Here is a 20,947-nt window from a genome sequence, read left to right on the forward strand (position 1 = left end):
TCGGTGCGGTTTTTCTTCGGTGCGGTTTTTTCGGCTTCGGTTCGGCTTTCGGCTCGGTTTTTTTCGGTTTTCGGTTTCGCGAACCCACCCCTACTATAAACCAAATAACCAAACTACTTTTCTGTTGAATTAGGAAACATCATTCTTTATCGATATTACTAGATGAAGATCTAGATAGGGATTAGAACCTACTAAAGTAGTAAATAGTAAGTTAGTAACTATGTGATTAATAAAGATGATCGGGAAAAAAAAAATTTCCAAACTAGGAAACAAGGTACCGAACTACGGACAGCCGACTCTAGCAAAAAACCGATTATACCCCTAGCACTAGTACCGGCACTACTATATAAATCCTCTCCGCCCCTCTAATTCTCTCATTTTGAAACCCCGACGAACCTGAGTAGTGAGAAATAGCTCTGCTAGGGTTTCGCACTTCACCGGAGACTAAAAATCGGAAAATCAAACTTAAATCGGAAAATCAAACCGGACCTAAGGGTTTCGAATTCGGCGGCCATGGAAGAAGAGCCGGAGTACGAAGAGCAGTACAACGAGGAGGACGACGAAGATGAGATAACGCAGGAAGACGCGTGGGCTGTGATTTCAGCCTATTTCGAAGAGAAGGGTTTAGTGAGGCAGCAGCTGGACTCGTTCGATGAGTTCATTCAGAACACAATGCAGGAGATTGTCGACGAGGCCGCCGATATCGAAATCCGACCCGAATCGCAGCATAACCCGGGTCACCAGCCCGATTTCGCTGAGGTAAGGTCCCTCTAGGGTTTATAATTGGGGCTTAATTCCGTCAAATGCGAGTGGAATGTAAAAATGTGAAGTGAATTTTGTGGCCTGTTTCGCAGACTATATACAAAATCAGCTTCGGTCAGATTTATCTGAGTAAGCCTATGATGACTGAGTCGGATGGTGAGACTGCAACGCTGTTTCCGAAAGCTGCGAGGTTGCGAAACTTGACGTACTCGGCGCCTTTGTATGTGGATGTGACGAAGAGGGTTATAAAGAAAGGACATGATGGTGAAGAAGTGACTGAGACTCAGGATTTCACCAAAGTGTTCATTGGAAAGGTGTGTAATGTGAATGGTTTGGTATTAATGATAGCTGTGGGTGAGTTCGGGTTTACTGATTTTGTTATGTATTGGTATCAGGTCCCAATTATGCTCCGTTCGAGTTATTGTACATTGTATCAGAATTCGGAGAAAGACTTGACGGAGCTGGGGGAGTGTCCTTATGACCAAGGCGGGTATTTCATTATCAATGGGAGTGAGAAGGTGTTGATTGCTCAGGAGAAGATGAGCACGAACCACGTCTATGTCTTCAAGAAGAGGCAGCCTAATAAGTATGCTTATGTTGGGGAGGTACGGTCTATGGCGGAGTCCCAAAACCGACCCCCCAGCACCATGTTCGTTCGTATGCTTTCCCGGACGAGCTCCAAAGGGGTAATGGATGAGTTGTGATATTTGTTGTGTTTAAGGAGTCATGTTATTTATGTGTTTTGTAACTTTGTATGTGTTTACATTTAATGCAGGGTTCTTCAGGACAATACATTCGTGCTACTCTTCCGTATATTCGATCTGAGATTCCCATTATTATTGTCTTCCGGGCTCTTGGATTTGTGGCAGACAAAGACATTTTGGAGCACATATGCTATGATTTTTCAGATACGCAAATGATGGAGTTGCTTCGTCCTTCCCTGGAAGAAGCATTTGTTATTCAGAATCAACAGGTCTTTTCTTCTCACTCACCCTATTCGATTTTATGGTTTACTGCTTACAGGTTTCTGTTCTTTGTCTGTCTGATGGTTCATTATTCTCTTTTTCACTGTAGGTGGCACTAGATTATATTGGTAAAAGAGGTGCAACAGCTGGGGTACCTAGAGACAAGAGGATAAGGTATATAAACTCAGTAATTTTACATGGACCTCAAGATGTTGTGCATAATCTTCTATATTGCTCATGGACATTATGCTGTGCATCCTTTGTACAGGTATGCGAGAGATATTCTTCAAAAGGAAATGCTTCCACATGTTGGTGTTGGGGAGTTTTGTGAGACCAAGAAAGCATATTATTTTGGGTAAGGTTTACTTGTAATTTATACATTAGCATTGGGGCGGCTTCTTAATTGTGTACTAAATATGCTGTTTTTGTAGATACATCATTCACAGGCTTCTACTGTGTGCACTTGGTCGGAGAGCAGAAGATGATAGGGATCACTATGGAAATAAGAGGCTAGATCTTGCTGGCCCCTTACTCGGAAGCTTGTTTAGATCGGTAAGTTTTTTTTGGTGTAATATGGAGATCATATGAAATATGTTACATCCTTAATTTTTTTTAATTGCCTTCTCAAAAAATTTACCATCAAATATTTTGCAGCTATTCAGGAAGCTGACCAAGGATGTTAAAGGTTATGTTCAGAAGGTTAGTTACATTAATCCTGACTTATTTAACTTTCTTTGATTATTTATTTGGGCTATACATAATCATTTCATGCATGGTGCAGTGCGTTGATAATGGAAAGGATGTCAACCTGCAATTTGCAATTAAAGCAAAAACCATTACCAGTGGTCTCAAATATTCACTTGCTACTGGAAACTGGGGGCAAGCAAATGCAGCTGGGACAAGGGCTGGAGTGTCGCAGGTAATCAAGATTAGTCTTAGTTTCTGCTGCTGCTAAGGTTGTTTCTATGCTAAGCCTGTTTAAGGGTGGTGGGTGGTAGGTTGTGAAGGCCTTAGAATTAAGTATATCACTTGGATAAAATGTAGTTAATTCATGCACTGCAATTCCATTTTTGTAACAGGTTTTAAATCGTTTGACATATGCATCTACATTATCACACTTGCGAAGGCTAAATTCTCCCATAGGGCGTGAAGGTAAAACTACTTTCTTGCTTTTCTGGTATATACATATAGTTATATTTTGTGGCTTGTTATTGTGTCTTCTTTCCCTTGAATGGAGCTTTCTTTTTTCAGGGAAATTGGCCAAACCCCGGCAGTTGCACAATTCACAGTGGGGAATGATGTGTCCCGCTGAGACACCTGAAGGGCAGGTAAGTATTGTACTTTAAAATTTCTGAATGTGAAAATGATCTGTTTTTGTATGTGACACTTAAATTCTTATCTGTTACATCAGGCATGCGGACTTGTAAAGAACCTTGCATTGATGGTCTACATAACTGTGGGATCAGCTGCATATCCAATCTTAGAATTTTTAGAAGAATGGGGTACAGAAAATTTTGAGGTATGCATTATTATATTGTGGATGCTGGCTTTCTCTGTTCTCTGTATTCTTTCTGTTGTTACTTATATGTGTATCTTTATTGTAGGAAATTTCCCCTGCTGTTATTCCCCAAGCCACAAAGATTTTTGTTAATGGCTGCTGGGTTGGCATACATCGTGATCCTGAAATGTTGGTGAGAACATTAAGGAAGCTAAGGCGGCGGGTGAGTGACCCTTCTGTTTTTGTTTCTTGAACGTATAATTTAGGTAGGTACGGTGCCAAAACAACACTCAAACTTCAATAGTGAGACTCAAAACTTTAGCTGTATTGTTATCTTAGCTTCGATAAGTTGCACCATTTCCTCATCTCTTTTCTATCTTCATATTCTTGTGCATTGTTCTTAACCGTCCCAAACATCCTAATTGCATGCACGCAGAATTTGGACCATTCACGACTTATGAAATTCTCATGTAAATGTCATGCGTGTGTAGGTGGATGTCAATACTGAAGTTGGGGTTGTAAGAGATATCCGTCTGAAAGAATTGCGGATATATACTGATTATGGTCGTTGCAGTCGTCCATTATTCATTGTGGACAAGCAAAGGCTGCTTATAAAGAAGAAAGATATTCATGCATTGCAGCAGAGGGTGAGCTAGCTGCAATCTTCAACATATTTTTCTTCAGTGATTACATCCCTCCATTCTTACATTCTTCTTCTTTTTCTTCAGGAAAACCCTGAAGACGGTGGCTGGCATGATCTCGTGGCAAAAGGATTTATAGAATACATTGACACTGAAGAAGAGGAGACCACTATGATTTCGATGACAATTAATGTAAGTAGTACTCTTTGGAAAAAAAGCAATTGATGTCATATTGGAACAAAAATAAGGCTTGTAATTTGTAAAATAGAGGTTATTTACAAGTTCAATTGTGAAACTTGTACCAGGATCTTGTACAAGCAAGGCTCAACCCTGAGGAGGCATATTCTGACACTTACACTCATTGCGAAATTCACCCGTCACTTATATTGGGTGTTTGTGCTTCAATTATACCATTTCCTGATCATAATCAGGTATGTATTTCTTATACTGGTTTACATGTTATACTAATTTATTACTCCATCTGTTATTTTGTTTGGTTGCTCTTAATGAAAGACTTTATTTGTTTTTGTTGTAAACAGTCTCCACGTAATACATATCAATCTGCCATGGGAAAGCAAGCTATGGGAATTTATGTCACCAATTATCAGTTCCGAATGGTATGATTTGGTTCTCATCATTGTAAATTATGTATTGTTGTTGTATGTTACAGTTGACTAGAAAAAAAAAGTTAACTCACCTTGTTGGTCCACTCAGGATACACTGGCTTATGTTCTGTACTACCCTCAGAAGCCGCTTGTCACTACACGAGCCATGGAGCATCTTCACTTCCGGCAACTTCCAGCTGGAATTGTAAATATCTCTCTTTCTTTTAGTTTCTCATTTCTTTTCTATGTTTTTTTCTCTTTCCTAAGTTCACTCTGGTAATGATTCCTGTCTACCCTTCTGTTTCAGAATGCCATTGTTGCCATTTCCTGCTACTCTGGTTATAATCAGGAAGATTCTGTCATTATGAATCAATCGTCTATAGATCGTGGATTTTTCCGGTCACTGTTCTTCCGCTCCTATAGGTTAGCTTGTCTCTAACACCTATTGCAAGGACATGTAGTTCATATTATTCTACTGTGTTGCATCATCAACTTTTGCTGACAGGGATGAGGAAAAAAAGATGGGGACCCTTGTCAAAGAAGATTTTGGACGTCCAGACAGAGCAAATACGATGGTGAGAATTTGTTTTTGGAGTACTTTATGTTTCTGCTGCTACTGCTCATGTGATTGCTGGATGCTATTCTAAGATTTGATATGGCTTTCAGGGTATGAGGCATGGTTCTTATGATAAATTGGATGATGATGGTCTTGCACCTCCTGTAAGGACATCGAAATTTGTTTACTTTCTTACCTGGTACCTTAAACTATATTTTCTAACCAACTTTCTTATTTTATAATCACCTTAGGGAACCAGGGTTTCAGGTGAGGATGTTATCATAGGGAAGACCACTCCCATTGCTCCAGAGGAGGCTCAGGGGCAAGCTGCTTCGCGTTACTCACGACGTGACCATAGTATAAGCTTACGGCACAGTGAAACTGGGATTGTGGACCAGGTATGCTTTATTAAAATGACTTTTCTCTTATGTTTGGAAAAGTTATCTCCAAATAGAAAATTGTGTTGTCTATTTCCGAGACTCGAATATAATTTGACCTAATACAATGTTGAATATCCAACACTCCCAAGTACATGCTTCTTGGCACTATTTTTATTACCCTCCTTTCTCCCTTTATGCATCTTTCAACACTGAAACCTGCTTTCTGATTTATACTTTGTAGGTTTTATTGACTACCAATGCTGATGGGTTGAGGTTTGTGAAAGTGAGGGTGAGGTCTGTTCGAATTCCACAGATTGGGGATAAATTTAGCAGTAGGCATGGACAGAAAGGGACGGTGGGTATGACATATACACAAGAAGACATGCCATGGACTGTAGAAGGAGTCACCCCTGATATTATTGTGAACCCTCATGCTATTCCTTCCCGAATGACCATTGGTCAGCTTATTGAGTGTATCATGGGGAAGGTTGCAGCACACATGGGAAAGGAAGGAGATGCTACTCCCTTTACGGATGTGACTGTGAGTTTCACTTTCTCTTCAATCATGCCTCTGTAAATTTCTATATTGTTCAGTACCTTCCATAGCCAAATGTTAGTTTTGCAAGTTTACTTTTTGTTACACCTTCTGTTGACAGTCATATATAGGTTGTAGGAGTGGAATTCTCATGTGCTATTATTTTCTTGTCAGGTGGACAATATTAGCAAAGCTCTTCACAAATGTGGGTATCAAATGCGGGGATTTGAGACCATGTATAATGGTCACACTGGTCGGCGACTGAGTGCAATGATATTCCTTGGCCCGACATATTACCAGAGATTGAAGCATATGGTTGATGATAAGATCCATTCTCGTGGTCGGGGTCCTGTACAGATCCTCACAAGGCAGCCTGCTGAGGGACGGTCTCGTGATGGTGGTTTACGATTTGGAGAGATGGAACGAGATTGCATGATTGCCCACGGTGCTGCTCACTTTCTTAAAGAGAGATTATTTGATCAGAGTGATGCCTATAGGGTTCATGTCTGCGAGCGTTGTGGTTTAATAGCTATTGCAAATCTCAAGAAGAATTCATTCGAGTGCAGAGGTTGTAAGAACAAAACTGATATTGTTCAGGTGAGTCTCTCTGGTTTATGGTCTAGTCTATGCCTTTCTCTCTCTGCATACATGGATGTCCTACACTTCAAACATTGCTGTGATTTTGCGATCAGATGTTAATGTTATCTCCACATGCAGGTTCACATTCCTTATGCCTGCAAGCTGCTATTCCAAGAGCTTATGGCCATGGCTATAGCACCAAGAATGCTCACAAAGGATGTCAAGCCTATCAAAGAAAAGAAAAAAGGAGCCTGATATGATAGACTGCAAAAAGACTTATGCAGTTCATTTTCTGAACTTTTGATGGGCTGCTGCCTACTGTGGAACATGTCTGCAGTTAAAATTGCGAAGTTCATACTTGGAATCGTCATAATGAAAAAATTTGAAGACTCCAAGAGCTGGTTTTTTTAGTGGTTCAAGGGAGAAGCTGTTGCTACACTGTTTAGCTTACGCATATCTGCGCAATGTTTTTGTCTCACTTCAATATTGTGATCTGTAATGGACTGTGTTTAGCAACGCTATATCAAATCAATATACGACTCCTTGTATTATAATGTGGTGTCTGTGGTCTACTAGTAGAAAATATTTCAATCATGGATATACTGGAAACATTGAAAGGAAAAAGAGTGACTTTTCCTACGGATGAGTTGTAGGGAGAAGTATTCCATTTCATCTACTTTTTTTACTATTGAGCAAGAAAGTGAAAGAAAAAGATTTTTCCGGCAATTGTGATGAAAATGTATTCCTTATCTCACCTGGACAAAGAATTTAGAACAAGGTGCGTGTTATACAGCCTTTTCATTGTACTCCTGATCTCATCTTCTTGTTCTCAATGCGTGGTTCCATTGCATTTGGGTTTTTTCATACTCGAAACTTGAAAAGTTTTGTATTCTTCTCTTCAATGTATGATTTGTTATTGCTTGCTTATTGCTAAACTCTTTAACTTTGTGTGGTAATTTATGGATTGGGGATTAAGAGTTACTACTACTGATAATGAAGCAAGAGTCAATTGATTGTAATACACTGCTATCAGTGTTCAGAATTGGATTCAAACTGTCATATTTTATGGCTACCTCATTGAAACTACCATATTCGAATGTGCTAGTGTCTTAGACTCCTAGACTCTTGGTGCTCTCAGGTTTAGGGGCACTAAGAGTCTAAGACCAAAGATTGAATATTGCATATACTATTGAATATAGTAGAATGTGGTAGCCATAAAATATGACACTTAAGAGATAATCTTTGGATAATTGGGGCAGCTTCTGAAATGTGTACCATTTAGCTGCATATCCAACCTTGGAATGTTTAGAAGAATGGGGTAAAGAAAATTTTGAGGTATGCACTATTAGATGTATCTGATGCTGTGGCTTTCTCTGTTCTCTCTATTCTTTCTGTTGAAAGAGTGATATGACTGTTTAATAGCAACATTAATCAAATATGGGATGGGAGTCCATTTTTGGTGATGTTGCAGCTTATCGATAGTTCTGTATGTACAAATACAAAGTCGCCTCTGAATTGAAAAAAAAAGTAATAAGTTTTTTAGTATATCTTTTCAAGAACTGGACCCGTGTGTCGTGCCAAAGTGGCCCAAATAGTCAAGACCGGTGTTCACTGAGGCCCAATATTTCTAGTAGAAATAGCCCGTGTTCCTTCAGGCCCAAGACCTTGAAACGGCGCGTCGTTTTTGTAAACATATTAAATTGTTGTCTGCAACTTCATAGAGACAGAGACGATGGAGACCAAAGTGCAGCAAGTAGACGAAGCGCCACCGCCGGAGGCCCAACCCATCGTTTCACAACCACCACCGCCACCACTTTCCGGTCAGTTCTCAGCCAACTTATTATCTCCGATTATGCAATCTTGTCAACACTGTCTTCTTGTTCTGAATGCTGGGTTTCATCTCATCTGGGTTTTCTCATATATGAAACTTGAAAAGTTCTGTGTACTTCTTTTCAATATATGATAGCAACAAAGAATTTATAGATTGGGGATTATTTTTTTATATATATTTTTTTTTATGGAAATATAGTGTGAGAGTTACTACTATTTTTTTTGAGAATGTGAGAGTTACTACTATTGGTAATGAAGCAAGTGAGAGTCCATTGGGTTGTAATACATTGCTATCAGCATAAAGAATTGGATTCAAACTATCATGCTGTATGGCTACCTGATTGAAAGTACTATATTGGAATGTTCTATAGACCCTTAATGCTCTCGGGTTTAGTAAATTGTGAAAGCTCACATGGTGAACATTGTAATTGTGGATTTCTGATGTAGAAATAGCTCAAATGGTGTGTGGATCTTGCCGCCGCCTGCTTACATACCCACCAGGAGCCAAGCATGTTCAATGCTCATGCTGTCAGACTGTCAACTTTGTGCTAGAAGGTTTGTCTCTCTTCCTCTCTCACTTGGTTATCAGTTATTGTTCTCAGTCTCATTCTTTCATTTCCTTAGCTCAAAATGTAATGGTTCTTCTCACTGTATTGTGAATTTGTTTACTGTTCGGTCATTTTGCATTCTAGCCCGTACGAATTGCCAGAAGTTGATCTGATATGTTGAGTTGAGCAATCCCTGGGAGTGCCTGTTTTGCAATATATGTAGTGGTAATGGGTTACTGTCAATGCATTTTGTAAAATGTGCTCTGTCATTTCCGAGTTTCATTTCTGGTGTGCAATGCTGAAGTGCTTAGTGTAATGTTAGTAGACTAAAATTCAGTCATGGGGTTCAATTGGTAAAGTGTTCGACTTTAAGCTGATTGAGGTCTAAATTGATATTCCATAGTATACAGTTCTCATGCATGGGTTTTGAATTCTTCTACTTGTCTGGTGTATCATGTTGGTTTCAATTATCACAGTTTCATAACCTATTGTCTCTCTAGTAAAGCTCCATTTTAGACTCTTCAAAGTGTGCTGTATGGTGATTAACTGTCATTATGGCAATACGGTCTAGTTTTTGACTTCATCTCTTTTTATCAGCCCATCAGGTTGGCCAAGTCAAATGCGGCAGTTGTACAACGCTGCTGATGTACCCATATGGAGCTCTATCCGTTAGGTGTTCCTCGTGCAGTTTTGTGACAGAAGTTAGGGTAAGTGAACCATTTACTTTCAAAGAGATAGATGCAATGTCATAACATATTGATTGTTATTAATGCATTTGTAAGTATCAGTTCCAATAGGTTTAGATTCAGGACAACTCTAGCGGGTAAACTCAGTATTATATGGACACACCTTTTATATGTTCATATGTAAAACTATAAACTATTTAAACTACTAGTATAGATTCAACTTTTAGTTCCATAAAGATCTCTTTATAGTTTGTACTGGCTGGTTTCCTTGATAAAAGAAGAAGACGGGATTTGAAGTTCTATCTTTTGCTTGGTGAGGATATTGTTATTGCAAATGGATCAGAATCCAACTGCATTGTTCATATTTATGACTGATGTGAAATGTTTCTCTGTAGGATCACAACATGCGCCCTCCATGGTCTGTTCAACAAGGACAACCAACTCCTCCATCCAATTCTGTTCGCTAAGCAGCTTATATGAGGCACATATGTGCAAATTGTATATAGGGAAAGTCAATCAAACAATGTATCACTCTTATTTCGGAAACTTTGATTTTGATTAGTGTAATCCTTTTTTCTTCTCTCTTAAAGAATGTGGTACTCTATCTGAAACTAGTTTGTTGAATAATTCTGAAATATTTTCGATGGACGGATTTGACATATGTTAACTGATCAGTTGAAAAGTTACTCACAGGTCACATACAGAAACAAAGGTGATTTCCATCTATGCAAAAGTGAAATTAGGTTTTAAGTAATTGCTATTACGAAGAGATATGCACTCTTGAAAGTCAAAGCAATTAGATCATAACTACTAGGAACTGTCAGCAGCGAGTACTTTGGTTCACTGCCATAGTGACCATAATGAACTTGAGAAAGAGAATTTCTTACCTATAGCAGCACTATATATATACCAAGCCATATAGAAATTGTTCAAGAGATTAAGAATCTTTTGGCGGAAATAAGTAAGCCCGAAACTAAACTACTCCACTGTTGTTTTGAGTACCAAGTCGCTCTAATAGGATGCCTGTACTACTATCTATTTGCATTATCAAGCAAATTCAATCATCAAGTGGGACGCCTTCTTCATCTGAAGCATCATCGTCCAGAAATGAACCAAGAGTTTTCCTCAAAACGCTGAAAGTTTTGTTGTCCTGAGTTGGAAAACAGAAGATGTGTATTCAAGACATGTTTATACAAATCACACACATAGATAGATATACAGAGAGATCTGAGAGAAACAGTACCTGCTTCTTCTTTTTCAGAGACTCTTCTAACTTGGAAATTTTATCGGTGCAAGCTTTTTCATGCTCTGATATCATAGTTCTCTCTCTCTTTCCTAGTATCAGCCCCTCACAACATTAGAGTAAATATACTTCCCTATACAGTATAAACAGCAAGGGAAGTTGTGTTGCTTACTGAGTTGCTCATATCGAGTGAATAGCCTTTCCTTCTCTTCTTCAAAGTTTGAAATGATACCTGTCAAATGACATGAACAGGAAACATGCTCTTAACTCCATTGTAATCAACCATATCCTTATTCAATTAGCTAGCAAGAACAAGACACTGATTTGCTTGATGCCATCGATGCAATATGACTCAACAGAAACAAATCCTTATGAGGAAATAGAATAACAATGCTTAATGGAATCAACTCTATCATAATTGATCATTGCAAGACCTTCATTGCAGATTTGGTAGTCTTAATTTGTCACTCACTGACATAACTATATGAATACAAAAACTACAAGTCACTATCTAACTGAACATCACAATTACTGGTAGCCGGATCACCTATCCAATTGTAATTGTCACAAATTGCAGCCACAATCTACCTGCACAGAAATCCATACTGAATACTAAACTACAAGCTAGGAAATACCTTTCAGGGATTGTAGATGGTTCGCTTGATCCTTGCAGAATTTCTCGTAAACTGCTTGGAACTTGGTAGTTTCAGTCTTCAAGCAATTCTCACACTGCGTGTACACTCAAATAACTCACTAAAGCAAAATTCAATCAAACTAAACAATCAGAAAAACAGTCCATCACAGATTCTCCACAAACCTCTTTTGAGCTCTTTGAAAGTGATTTCGCGAAACTTTGCCTGACAGTGAGGAGTAATGCAAAAGCACCTAGTTAGTACACACATTTCACCAGCTAAAGCAAACAGCCACACAAAGTGAGCTCTAGGACTTTTCATTTACCTGTCCTTCTCAACTTTCGACTTCAGTTCATCAATCACAGACCTGACTTCAGCAGCCACACTGTGACACAAACACAGAAATAGTAACTATGAAACAGTACTCAGAAACTCCAAAGCAAAATCAATAAAACCTATGCCTGATTCAATTTAGTTATCTCGATTTAAATCCTACATGAACCGAAACTGCAAGCAAAACCTCATCGATATTTGAACGTTTTGATATAAGACCAAGGCATTGTTAAGCAGGTTTGAACTAACATTACGAACTCAACATCATCAATTCTATCAGAATTTAAACGCACGGAAACAAAAAAGCAAGGGATTTGGAAACGGAACTTGAAAATTGAGGGATAAACGAACACAAATTCGAATTGATACGCAAATCAGTAAAGGAATTACTCAAAAAAGCTAGAGTTTCGAATTTCTGAGCTAATAAAGTCAAATCAAGAGCGAAACGTTTCGAATCCTGACCTGGAAATGGTCTCTTCGTTCTTCTTGAGGCCGTCCTTGTGCGCCTTCTCTCGGATCTGTTGCAGAGCCGACATGATTCCTTTGATATCACTGCAAAAAAAATTCCACCGGATTCTCAAATCAAACGACATCCACAGCCAAATCCATAAGCGAAAGCCAAAAGAAACGAAGGAATTCGAGGAAAACGAACCTGGAGAGGTCGAGATCGAGATCGAGGTTGGCCGATTTGGCGAGGTCGGGCTCGGCCGCGCGCCTCTTCCTGGTGGTGGCTTTGGCGGTGGACATGGTTGCTAGGGTTTGGAGCTCTCTAGCGTTTGGTTTGGAGGTTGAAGAAGGTCTTTGAGTGAGAGAAGCGCCCGCTCAAAATTTGGCTCTGTTAATCAAAATTTTGAAATGAGGGTTGAATAGTGAAGCTAGTATATATAGACGTGGCCGTGACTTTTAGAATATTGTGTAATTAATCAAAATTTTGTAATTTTTGCGCCTATAAAAAAAATTGAAATTTGAATAATATTAATTTTTGTGACTTTGTTAATTTTTTTTTTTGAATATATTTAGGTTCTTCCAAGTGAAAAATTTATATTGGCTTGATGTTTAGAAAGTCTCGATTCGTAGTGTAAGTAACAAAAATTTATTTTGACTTTAAATTAGAGCTTATGAGACGGGGCATAGGACCAATTTTTATTGACATAGTTGGATAATTAAGTTGTTAAATGATTATTGTCAAAACACTGGCATTTGGTAAAACTACTTGCATTATTTTCATGATGAGATTTGAATTTTTAGTGATTTTTGTTATTGTATGTTTGTAGCGAAGTTACAGGATGTTATTATCGTATTTAATATATATGTCATACTTGAAGCTTGGAATATATTAATCATTCTCCAACTAAATAAAACAAATGTTATTATGCTAATTGTTTTATTACAATTTGCATCTCTCACAAATAGAATGTGAAAATAAAAATTGAAATTTTTTTGCAGAGAAGTTGATTTTGAACCCACAACATCGATCGCCGAGCACTCTGTATTTGGAGACCAAGGCCGCAATGGAGACAAGCTCCAGCGAGAGAGAAAAAGGTCGAGAGTCGAGACTCTGCAATGCTAGCCATAGAAACCTACAAAACTCGATCAAGTTTGCTATAAAAATTAAAAAAAACAAACAAAAAAACAAAACACATTACACATCAAGGCAGACTCCCAAGCAGAAGCAGCCGAATAAATGCCATTGGTAGATGGTAACCATTTGATCACATCATCCAAGTACGAATCAGGCAAAACATTGTCTACAGTACAGAGATAATTGGCATCCCATGTCTGGGGTAAAAGGAGAGGGACATAATATTACAGCAATTAAACAAATACTAGTCTGCAATCGAAAAGTTTTCATTTTTTTTTTTTTTAAATGTGAGTAATTATTGCAGAAGAAATAGATTAGTAGTTATTGTAGAGAGAAAATAGTGGGAGAGAAAAGTGGAGGTTGTGGAATCATTTCTTTTTAATTTTCTTAATAAAAATCTATTTTATAATTGTCATATTTATCATTGTGATTTAATTTATTTTTAAAGTTTTTTAATCTTTTAAGGTTAAATCTGTCAAAATTTTCAGTTTTGGCTAACAAAGCCTCTTCTCTTAATAATAGTATAGATAATGTTACAATTCCAATGACAATGAGCAAGGAGGCGTCCTGCTCTAGGGAAATATCTTCCCATTGGCTGCTGCGCCTGAATCTCCGCATCTTAAATTCTTGTTCAGGGCAAAAACAACGGTCGGGGGCTCTGCTTTCATTTAGTTTCCTATTAGGACTCCATAAGTTGTTCTACGTTGAGGGAATGATCATCATTTGTGGAAGGAGCCCAGAGATTTACATTTACTGAACGACGTTCATTCCCACGACAATTAAGTTGCAATTAATTAATAATAGGCAAATTTGTAAGAGGCTCAATTTGAACTGATGTATCCTAGCTTGATAACACGAATTACTTTAGCTAGCTCCCTTCGATCTTCTTCCAAATAAAAACATGGCCACACCTACTCCCACTCATGACATAATCATCATTTGGGCCAAGGAAGCTCACTCCTGTTATAATGTCTCTATTTCTATGTACAAGAAAAACCTGTGGCTTAATTGCCAATGTCTTCCATATTCTTGTTGAACATATAAATGAGATCATTATAGTATTTCACAGCTAGTTCACCTGACTTGGAGTAAGCCAATACCCAGGGACCCAATTACTCCTGTTCGTCTCAACCAGGTGGTCTGGGCAAAATATGTCCACTGGCTCATCTCCCTGGAGCTGATTTTTTCGGATGTCATAGACACGTGCATATGCATCGGTACCTCCTATATATGCAAAAATAATATGGATTCCTTGGGTCGATTACTATATCACTCAACGTACGCCATTTGCCGCGGGTTTTGTTTTCCCTTTGACAGCCGGGAGCAATATTGCACTAGTTCTCTAGAAGAACTGCTTCGCAGATCAAACTGTCGAACGAAGCCATCCTCACCACAGCTATAAAGACTATATATGAGGGTTTCCAGGCTCAACAGCGAGCCTCCGAACCCCATACTCGTAACTACCCAAGTTTATTGTATGAACTCGACCATCCTCCAAGATTTCACCTATCCTCACTTCACCATCCCAACCAGTGGCGGACGCACAGTGGGACGAGTGGGGGCAGCTGCCCCCACTGAGCTTTTGACATTTGGTAACTGAGCATTTTATATATGTATATATATATTGACATATGCAACTGACCTGCCCACATATATATATATATATATATTGACATATGCAACTGACCTGCCCACATATATATATATATATATTGACATATGCAACTGACCTGCCCCCACTGAGCTTCCAGAGATGTTTCCTTTCTAATATATATGTATGTATGTGTATATATATATATATATATATATATATATATATATATATATATATATATATTGACATATGCAACCGTGCATCTCACCAAATCTCTATCATTCATATATACTTTCATATATTCCCAAATATATGACTTTGTTGATTAGATTAAGTTACTCTGTTTTTATGAAAATTGCAGTTGTGAAAGATTAAAGATGGAGAGATTCTTTAAACGAACATCAAATGAGTTATCATCACCCCTCATAGAGAGTGAAAGATCAAAACAGAGTCGGGTAGAAATTGATTTGGCTAATCTTCCTTCTGATCCTGGAGAAAGAACTAAAATTTCAGATTATCATCCCAATCTTAGGGATCAAATTAGAAGAGAGTATCTGCTAAGAGGTCCTTGTCAGCCTAGAAATCATCAGTTTGTCCAAACACAGGGCGGAGAAGGGAAACGAAGGTTTGTCTCTGATTGGTTTAATGACTTCCCTAATTGGTTAGAATATAGAGTAGTCAAAGATGCTGCATTTTGTTTGTGCTGCTATCTGTTCAAATCAAATGTTGGTGAGCAAGGAGGAGGTGATTGTTTTACTGGTATTGGTTTTTATTGCATGATCAAAACCTGCCCCCAGTGATATATATTCCTGCGTCCGCCACTGATCCCAACAACCAGTTGCTATTCTCTTATCATCACTGAGAGGCATCATCTTGGTAACATTTAATCTGAAGTGGCCAGAATCATAAGAGAATTTTTCTAGTTTTAGATTCCCAGTCCCAAACAATAATTTGTTTCTGCATGATCACCACCTGACACAAAAAGGTTGCCTATGGAGTTGAATGCTGCTGAGACTGCACTCTCAATATTATGCCCATCTAATTCCTGATAAAACCCTAATCGGTTGACAATACTCTCATTAGAAGAGAACCAGCGGGCAAAGCGTCTGGACCCAAATACACCCATCTCTCTACTCTGGAAAATATCTGTGAACCCATACTTAATTCCCATTATTCAGATAGATGATGCACAGATAAGGGAGCAGAGGTACTGTGGGCACCAACCTTTAGATTTCTCAACTAGTACTCTTAGATTTCTAAAGAACTTTGGTTTTTCTTTGGCTAAATAATCCTTGAAAGGTGGTTTTATAGAGCACCAATTTCTAGTACTAATTGGACGAGAAAAAATTCTAAGAAAAAGTGCGGACGTCCCTTCTCCGGTGTCGGGAAGGAGGCGATCGCTGCGCCGCGGGTGCCAGACGCACCCTATGGACATCCCGGACGGCCTCGATCAAGCGGTGAAGGCGAAGGTGATCGGAAACTCAGCGGTGTGCGGCGAGCTCGCCGGAAACCATGGAAGCCCATCGAGCTCGACTTCAAACCCTTCGCCGACGAGTCTAGCCGCTTCTGAACTACTCCACGTCGTGGCCTGGTTTCGTCCGGCAACATAAATGCCACCGTCGCTGCCCGATCGAGGCTGGAGGAGCGACGTCCACACTTTTTCTGGGTTGCGGACATCCGCTTCAGAACCCGCCTCTATATATATATATATATATATATATATATATATATAGCCGTGGCTGTGAGTACGTAATTCACCTAAAACTACGAAAATTTAGGACCATGCCAAGATGAAATTAAAATGAGTTGAAACTTTGAATTACAATTGTTTTCAACAAATTTCCAAGTAGAATGAACACATTGTGTTATGATGTTTAGAAAGTGTCGATTTCATACGTTATTTTAAAGATGGGATTTGAGTTTTTAAACGTGTATTGCACATCTAAACTGTAGGAGGCATTCAATTCTCTAAAATATAAAGTATTTTTTTGTTATATATTGTACATAACGAAGCTATAATATATTATCATTATACTTATTGTGTTATATTCGTCTATTCGAAGCTTGAAAGATATTACTCATTTGGACAAAACTCACAAAAGTTATCGTGTTAATTACTTTATCACACTCTGCATCCTTCACGTAGAAAACACATCGCATGCGGTCCAACATCGGTTGCCGAGCAGTGTATTCGGAGACCAAGGCTGCAATGGACAGAAGCTCCGGCGAGAGAGATAATGACGGGCTGCGTCGGTCCAATTGCAACTTGTTAGTGCATGGATGTGACCTTATGCTAGCCCAAGTGAATAGGCCGGCAGGCATCAGCTCAATTCCAACTTGGTTAGGCTTATAGTTTTAGGTTGGCAATCTAACTCCAAAAAAACAAATTCAAAACTCAAAAGCAAACATCGTAGTCAACTTTCATTTTCTACAAATGAGAAAGAAAAATTAGAAAGGTTTACGTTTCCAAATTCTCAACCTCGCGAAAGTTCAGTGAAGAAAACTAGTGAATTAAAATCAAAGCAGGAATATGGAGTTGAAGCTTGGAGACTACACTAGTCCAGTGGTCTAAGAGTCTAAGACTCCTCCTCTAGTCCAAAGTCCTTTCGCTCTAGAACTTTTTTCTTCTCCAACCAAATCTCACGATTTTGTTGTTTTCTTATTGTTTCTCCCTTTTTTCTTTTCTACAATTGACAATCCGGTGTAGTTTTGTATACGCACTTATAATTGACCTTAATTTCTCAATCAGGACAGCTCAGATGGGCCTAGTGGGCCTTATTACCATGTTACTATTCTCGCATGACTCTAACGTGTAGGACCATTCTTAGAACTCTTGAGCCGCCGGTCCTTCTCGATCTTGGGGACTCATTTGAAAATAGAAATAGGAGAATTCCACAAATGGTCATTTAATTATGACTCATTCGACACTTTGATCACTCAATTTTCAAATATATCACTTTGGTCACTCAACTGTTACTCTGTCAATTACTTTAGTCACCTAAGGGGCATTTAATCTCACTTTAATCACTTCTCTCAATCGTTGTAATACAGATTTCTCAATTTTTCACAATTGGTTTGACGAAAATATCATTAATATTGTGGCAAATATTTTTTTTTAATGAAAAAAAGTAACAAAGTGACTAAAGTGAATCACAGAGTTAAAGTTGAGTGACCCAAGTGATATATTTAAAAAGTGAGTGACCAAAGTGTCGAATATGTAAAAATTGAGTGACCATTTGTGATATTCTCCCAATTGAAATTATGCCTTTTCTTTTCCTTTTTCAATTCCTTAGCCATATATGGAAAAGAATTAATGGTTTTGTTTTTTTTGGTACAAAAATTAATGAATTATTGTGTCAGTTTATTGCAATACATGGACCCTTGTTTTTTTTTTTTTAGTAATGCCACAGGGGCGAAATTAGGGCTGTCAATGGGTCATGTCGGGTTAAGGTATTTGTCGTGTCGCAAAATACAAACCCAAACCCAACTCATTTAATAATCGTGTCAAAAATTTAAACCCAAAGCCAACCGATTTATTAAACGGGTTACCCGTTTCCAACCCACTTAACTCATTTAACAAATAGGTTGTGTCGTGTTAGACAAAATGATTCATTTAAGGGTTAATAATACGACCCATTTAACTAAAAAAATGCATAAATTGATTAAATTCACTAAAAACTCCACAAGACAAAGAATATAAATAATTTTATATATTCATAAATAATTAAATCTAATAATTATAAAGCAAAATATTTCAAATTATCTAATCATATGATCAAATACTCCCAACGTCCAAAATTTCAAGAATAAGTATAGCATAATCGGGTTATACGGGTTCACTTCGTGTTGGCGGGTTGACCCATGGCCAACCCATTTATTAAATGAGTCATGGCGGGTTGACCCACGGCCGACCCGCTTTTTAATCGTGCGGGTTCAACCCGCTTTATTTCGTGCGGGTTTCGAGTCGTGTCGGAATTGACAACCCTAGGCGAAATAATATATTCATCATAAGCCAGAATAGGCCGTTACATACCCTTCCGCTGTCATTTAAGGACATAGACAGACAAGAAGCTAGTGGTAGTACCCACAAGTGGTACGTACATATAGTCCTACTCATTATACATTCAATACGTAGAACTAGCGAATATCCTCCTTCGGTACTACTCCAGAAACGCTAGAGAGACATTGGTGCACATAAATGCTTAGCTTCCTAATACAAGGAAATTATTGTAAATAGATAAACTAAAAACATAGGGATAGGCCTAGGGAAAAACACCACAGCGCAAAATAGAATGCCTGAAAGCCCAAGAGGGATACGCAGCCACGGCCCAACAGTGAAGCCCAGCCCATCATCTCTCCACAGTGCAGAGCCTTCGAGCTCCACGACGCCCTCGCCGCCCGACGCGAACGCCACCCGACTTCCTCGTTCCCGACGCCGTCGCCGCCTGACGCCATCACCTCCGTTCACACGTCCAGCCCAGAAACGAGGTACGATCTGCACCACCGTTCGAATCCACCAGAACCCGGCACAGGCCGCACAATCGCCGTTGTCTGGAGCAAAAAACCAAGCCATTGCCGTAAGGAGAGAAACCCAGCCGCCTCCTCTTCATGAGCCTCCAGCCCCAAGTTGCCTCGATCCGAATAGGTACAGATACCACCATCAAAACCACAAGCAAAGATCCCATAGGGCTTAGACCATGTGTCGCCCGTCCGGCAGCATCCCCACGACGTCAGAGAGACGCCGGAGAGCCACCGGATGAGGGTTGGAGATGCCTTCGCCGCCGCAAGCCTTAGGGTTCTCGAGAGCTTTTTTTTTTTTTACATGGACCCTTGTTGATCTTGGGGACTCATTTGAAAATTGAATTATGCCTTTTCTTTTCCTTTTTCAATTTCTTAGCCATATATGGAAAATAATTAATGGTTTTCTTTTTTGGTACAAAAATTAATGAATTATTGTGTCAGTTTATTGCAATAATTGGGTATCTTAGATGAATTGAAACAGCTACACCACGTAGTTGCTAATGTTTTATAGTAATATATTGTTGATCAAACTCATTTTCATTCTAGAACCTTAAGAAGTGATTTTATAACGGACTATACTATAATTTAAGCCATTGTAACTGTCAACTATTGCAGTGTCATACCTAAGTAAGAAATCCGTAACTACTAACACCACTACATTTATGGGCAAAAGCCACACACACATGTGTGACAAAATTACCTCAAAGGACACACATGTGCGTGTCTAACACCCATAGCCACACTGCAGCCACGTTTAATAGGGTCAGTGCTCTGTAGAGGGGTGGCTTTGCCCTTAATAGTCTCGATTTACTTGTGTGTGACTTCTCTGAAGAAGCTCTGACACCTGGGACCACTAACAAGTAACAACAGCAATATGGGTAGGATCATTATTATAATTGTTTAATTTTTTCTTTTTCTTTTAATTCCTTCTGGTCCAATATCGAGTCTTCCTGGATGAATGGCTGATATCTTTTTTTTTTTTTTTTTTTTTTTGACTTTGTCAGGGGCTTCCTAGGCCCAAAGGCTGATATCTTGATCTTATTCATTTTATTTCATCTTTCTGGGGATGGATGGGTTCAATGATGATCGGTATGAATGATGTTCTTCTTGGGTTCAGTCACTGCCATGGTTTCAGCCTCCTACTCAAGTGATGAAACTTGATCGAGATCTTGGATTACAGATGACAGGCATAGGACTCATACTTTATTGAAACACTGAAACCAGCATCTGATGAGGTCGATCTGGTTGAGGTTCTTCCGGTTTAACTTGGGTGCATCGTGACAGCGATCCTTGCATACATAAAAACAGAGAGGGAGTTAATTAACTCAGAGCAAACCATTGGATATTGGTTTTGACTTAAAAACTCAGTGTTTATTTTTGGCCCAATTTACAACTGTACAGATCTAAAAGAAATGGAACAAACTTTAATTGTAGCAAATTGCTAGGAGTTGAAACAA

At 38.8% G+C, this 20,947-nt stretch overlaps 3 protein-coding genes across 4 annotated transcripts; 2 read left to right on the forward strand and 1 right to left on the reverse strand.

Moving 5' to 3' along the window:
- The first annotated feature begins 382 nt into the window (after positions 1 to 382).
- Positions 383 to 7,247, forward strand: LOC133729622 (DNA-directed RNA polymerase II subunit RPB2). The gene is made up of 25 exons (XM_062157180.1): positions 383 to 759; positions 855 to 1,076; positions 1,158 to 1,448; positions 1,538 to 1,735; positions 1,837 to 1,901; positions 1,996 to 2,082; positions 2,159 to 2,279; positions 2,382 to 2,426; positions 2,509 to 2,646; positions 2,807 to 2,879; positions 2,979 to 3,055; positions 3,139 to 3,246; positions 3,332 to 3,448; positions 3,717 to 3,872; positions 3,954 to 4,058; positions 4,172 to 4,297; positions 4,406 to 4,483; positions 4,581 to 4,676; positions 4,779 to 4,894; positions 4,977 to 5,046; positions 5,138 to 5,191; positions 5,279 to 5,425; positions 5,649 to 5,948; positions 6,117 to 6,539; positions 6,660 to 7,247. The coding sequence occupies exons 1-25, from the start codon at positions 514 to 516 to the stop codon at positions 6,774 to 6,776; spliced, it is 3,576 nt and encodes a 1,191-aa protein (XP_062013164.1). The 5' UTR covers positions 383 to 513; the 3' UTR covers positions 6,777 to 7,247.
- A 943-nt stretch (positions 7,248 to 8,190) lies between these two features.
- LOC133729624 (protein LOL2) lies at positions 8,191 to 10,259 on the forward strand. 2 transcript variants are annotated; one of them, XM_062157182.1, is made up of 4 exons: positions 8,191 to 8,341; positions 8,799 to 8,906; positions 9,497 to 9,606; positions 9,981 to 10,259. In XM_062157182.1, exons 1-4 carry the CDS (start codon positions 8,254 to 8,256, stop codon positions 10,050 to 10,052), a joined length of 378 nt encoding a protein of 125 aa, XP_062013166.1. In that variant the 5' UTR covers positions 8,191 to 8,253; the 3' UTR covers positions 10,053 to 10,259. The 2 variants fall into 2 exon arrangements, with proteins under 2 accessions (XP_062013166.1, XP_062013167.1); XM_062157183.1 differs by having other exon boundaries at positions 8,232 to 8,341; positions 8,805 to 8,906.
- Positions 10,260 to 10,358: 99 nt separating this feature from the next.
- LOC133729623 (uncharacterized) lies at positions 10,359 to 12,627 on the reverse strand. The gene is made up of 8 exons (XM_062157181.1): positions 12,446 to 12,627; positions 12,256 to 12,345; positions 11,786 to 11,845; positions 11,646 to 11,685; positions 11,464 to 11,557; positions 11,001 to 11,060; positions 10,829 to 10,920; positions 10,359 to 10,735 (listed from the first exon to the last, which is right to left on the reverse strand). The coding sequence occupies exons 1-8, from the start codon at positions 12,538 to 12,540 to the stop codon at positions 10,643 to 10,645; spliced, it is 624 nt and encodes a 207-aa protein (XP_062013165.1). The 5' UTR covers positions 12,541 to 12,627; the 3' UTR covers positions 10,359 to 10,642.
- Positions 12,628 to 20,947: the final 8,320 nt, after the last annotated feature.

This window comes from Rosa rugosa, chromosome 2, assembly GCF_958449725.1.
Source record: "Rosa rugosa chromosome 2, drRosRugo1.1, whole genome shotgun sequence".
NCBI classification, from domain to species: domain Eukaryota; kingdom Viridiplantae; phylum Streptophyta; class Magnoliopsida; order Rosales; family Rosaceae; genus Rosa; species Rosa rugosa.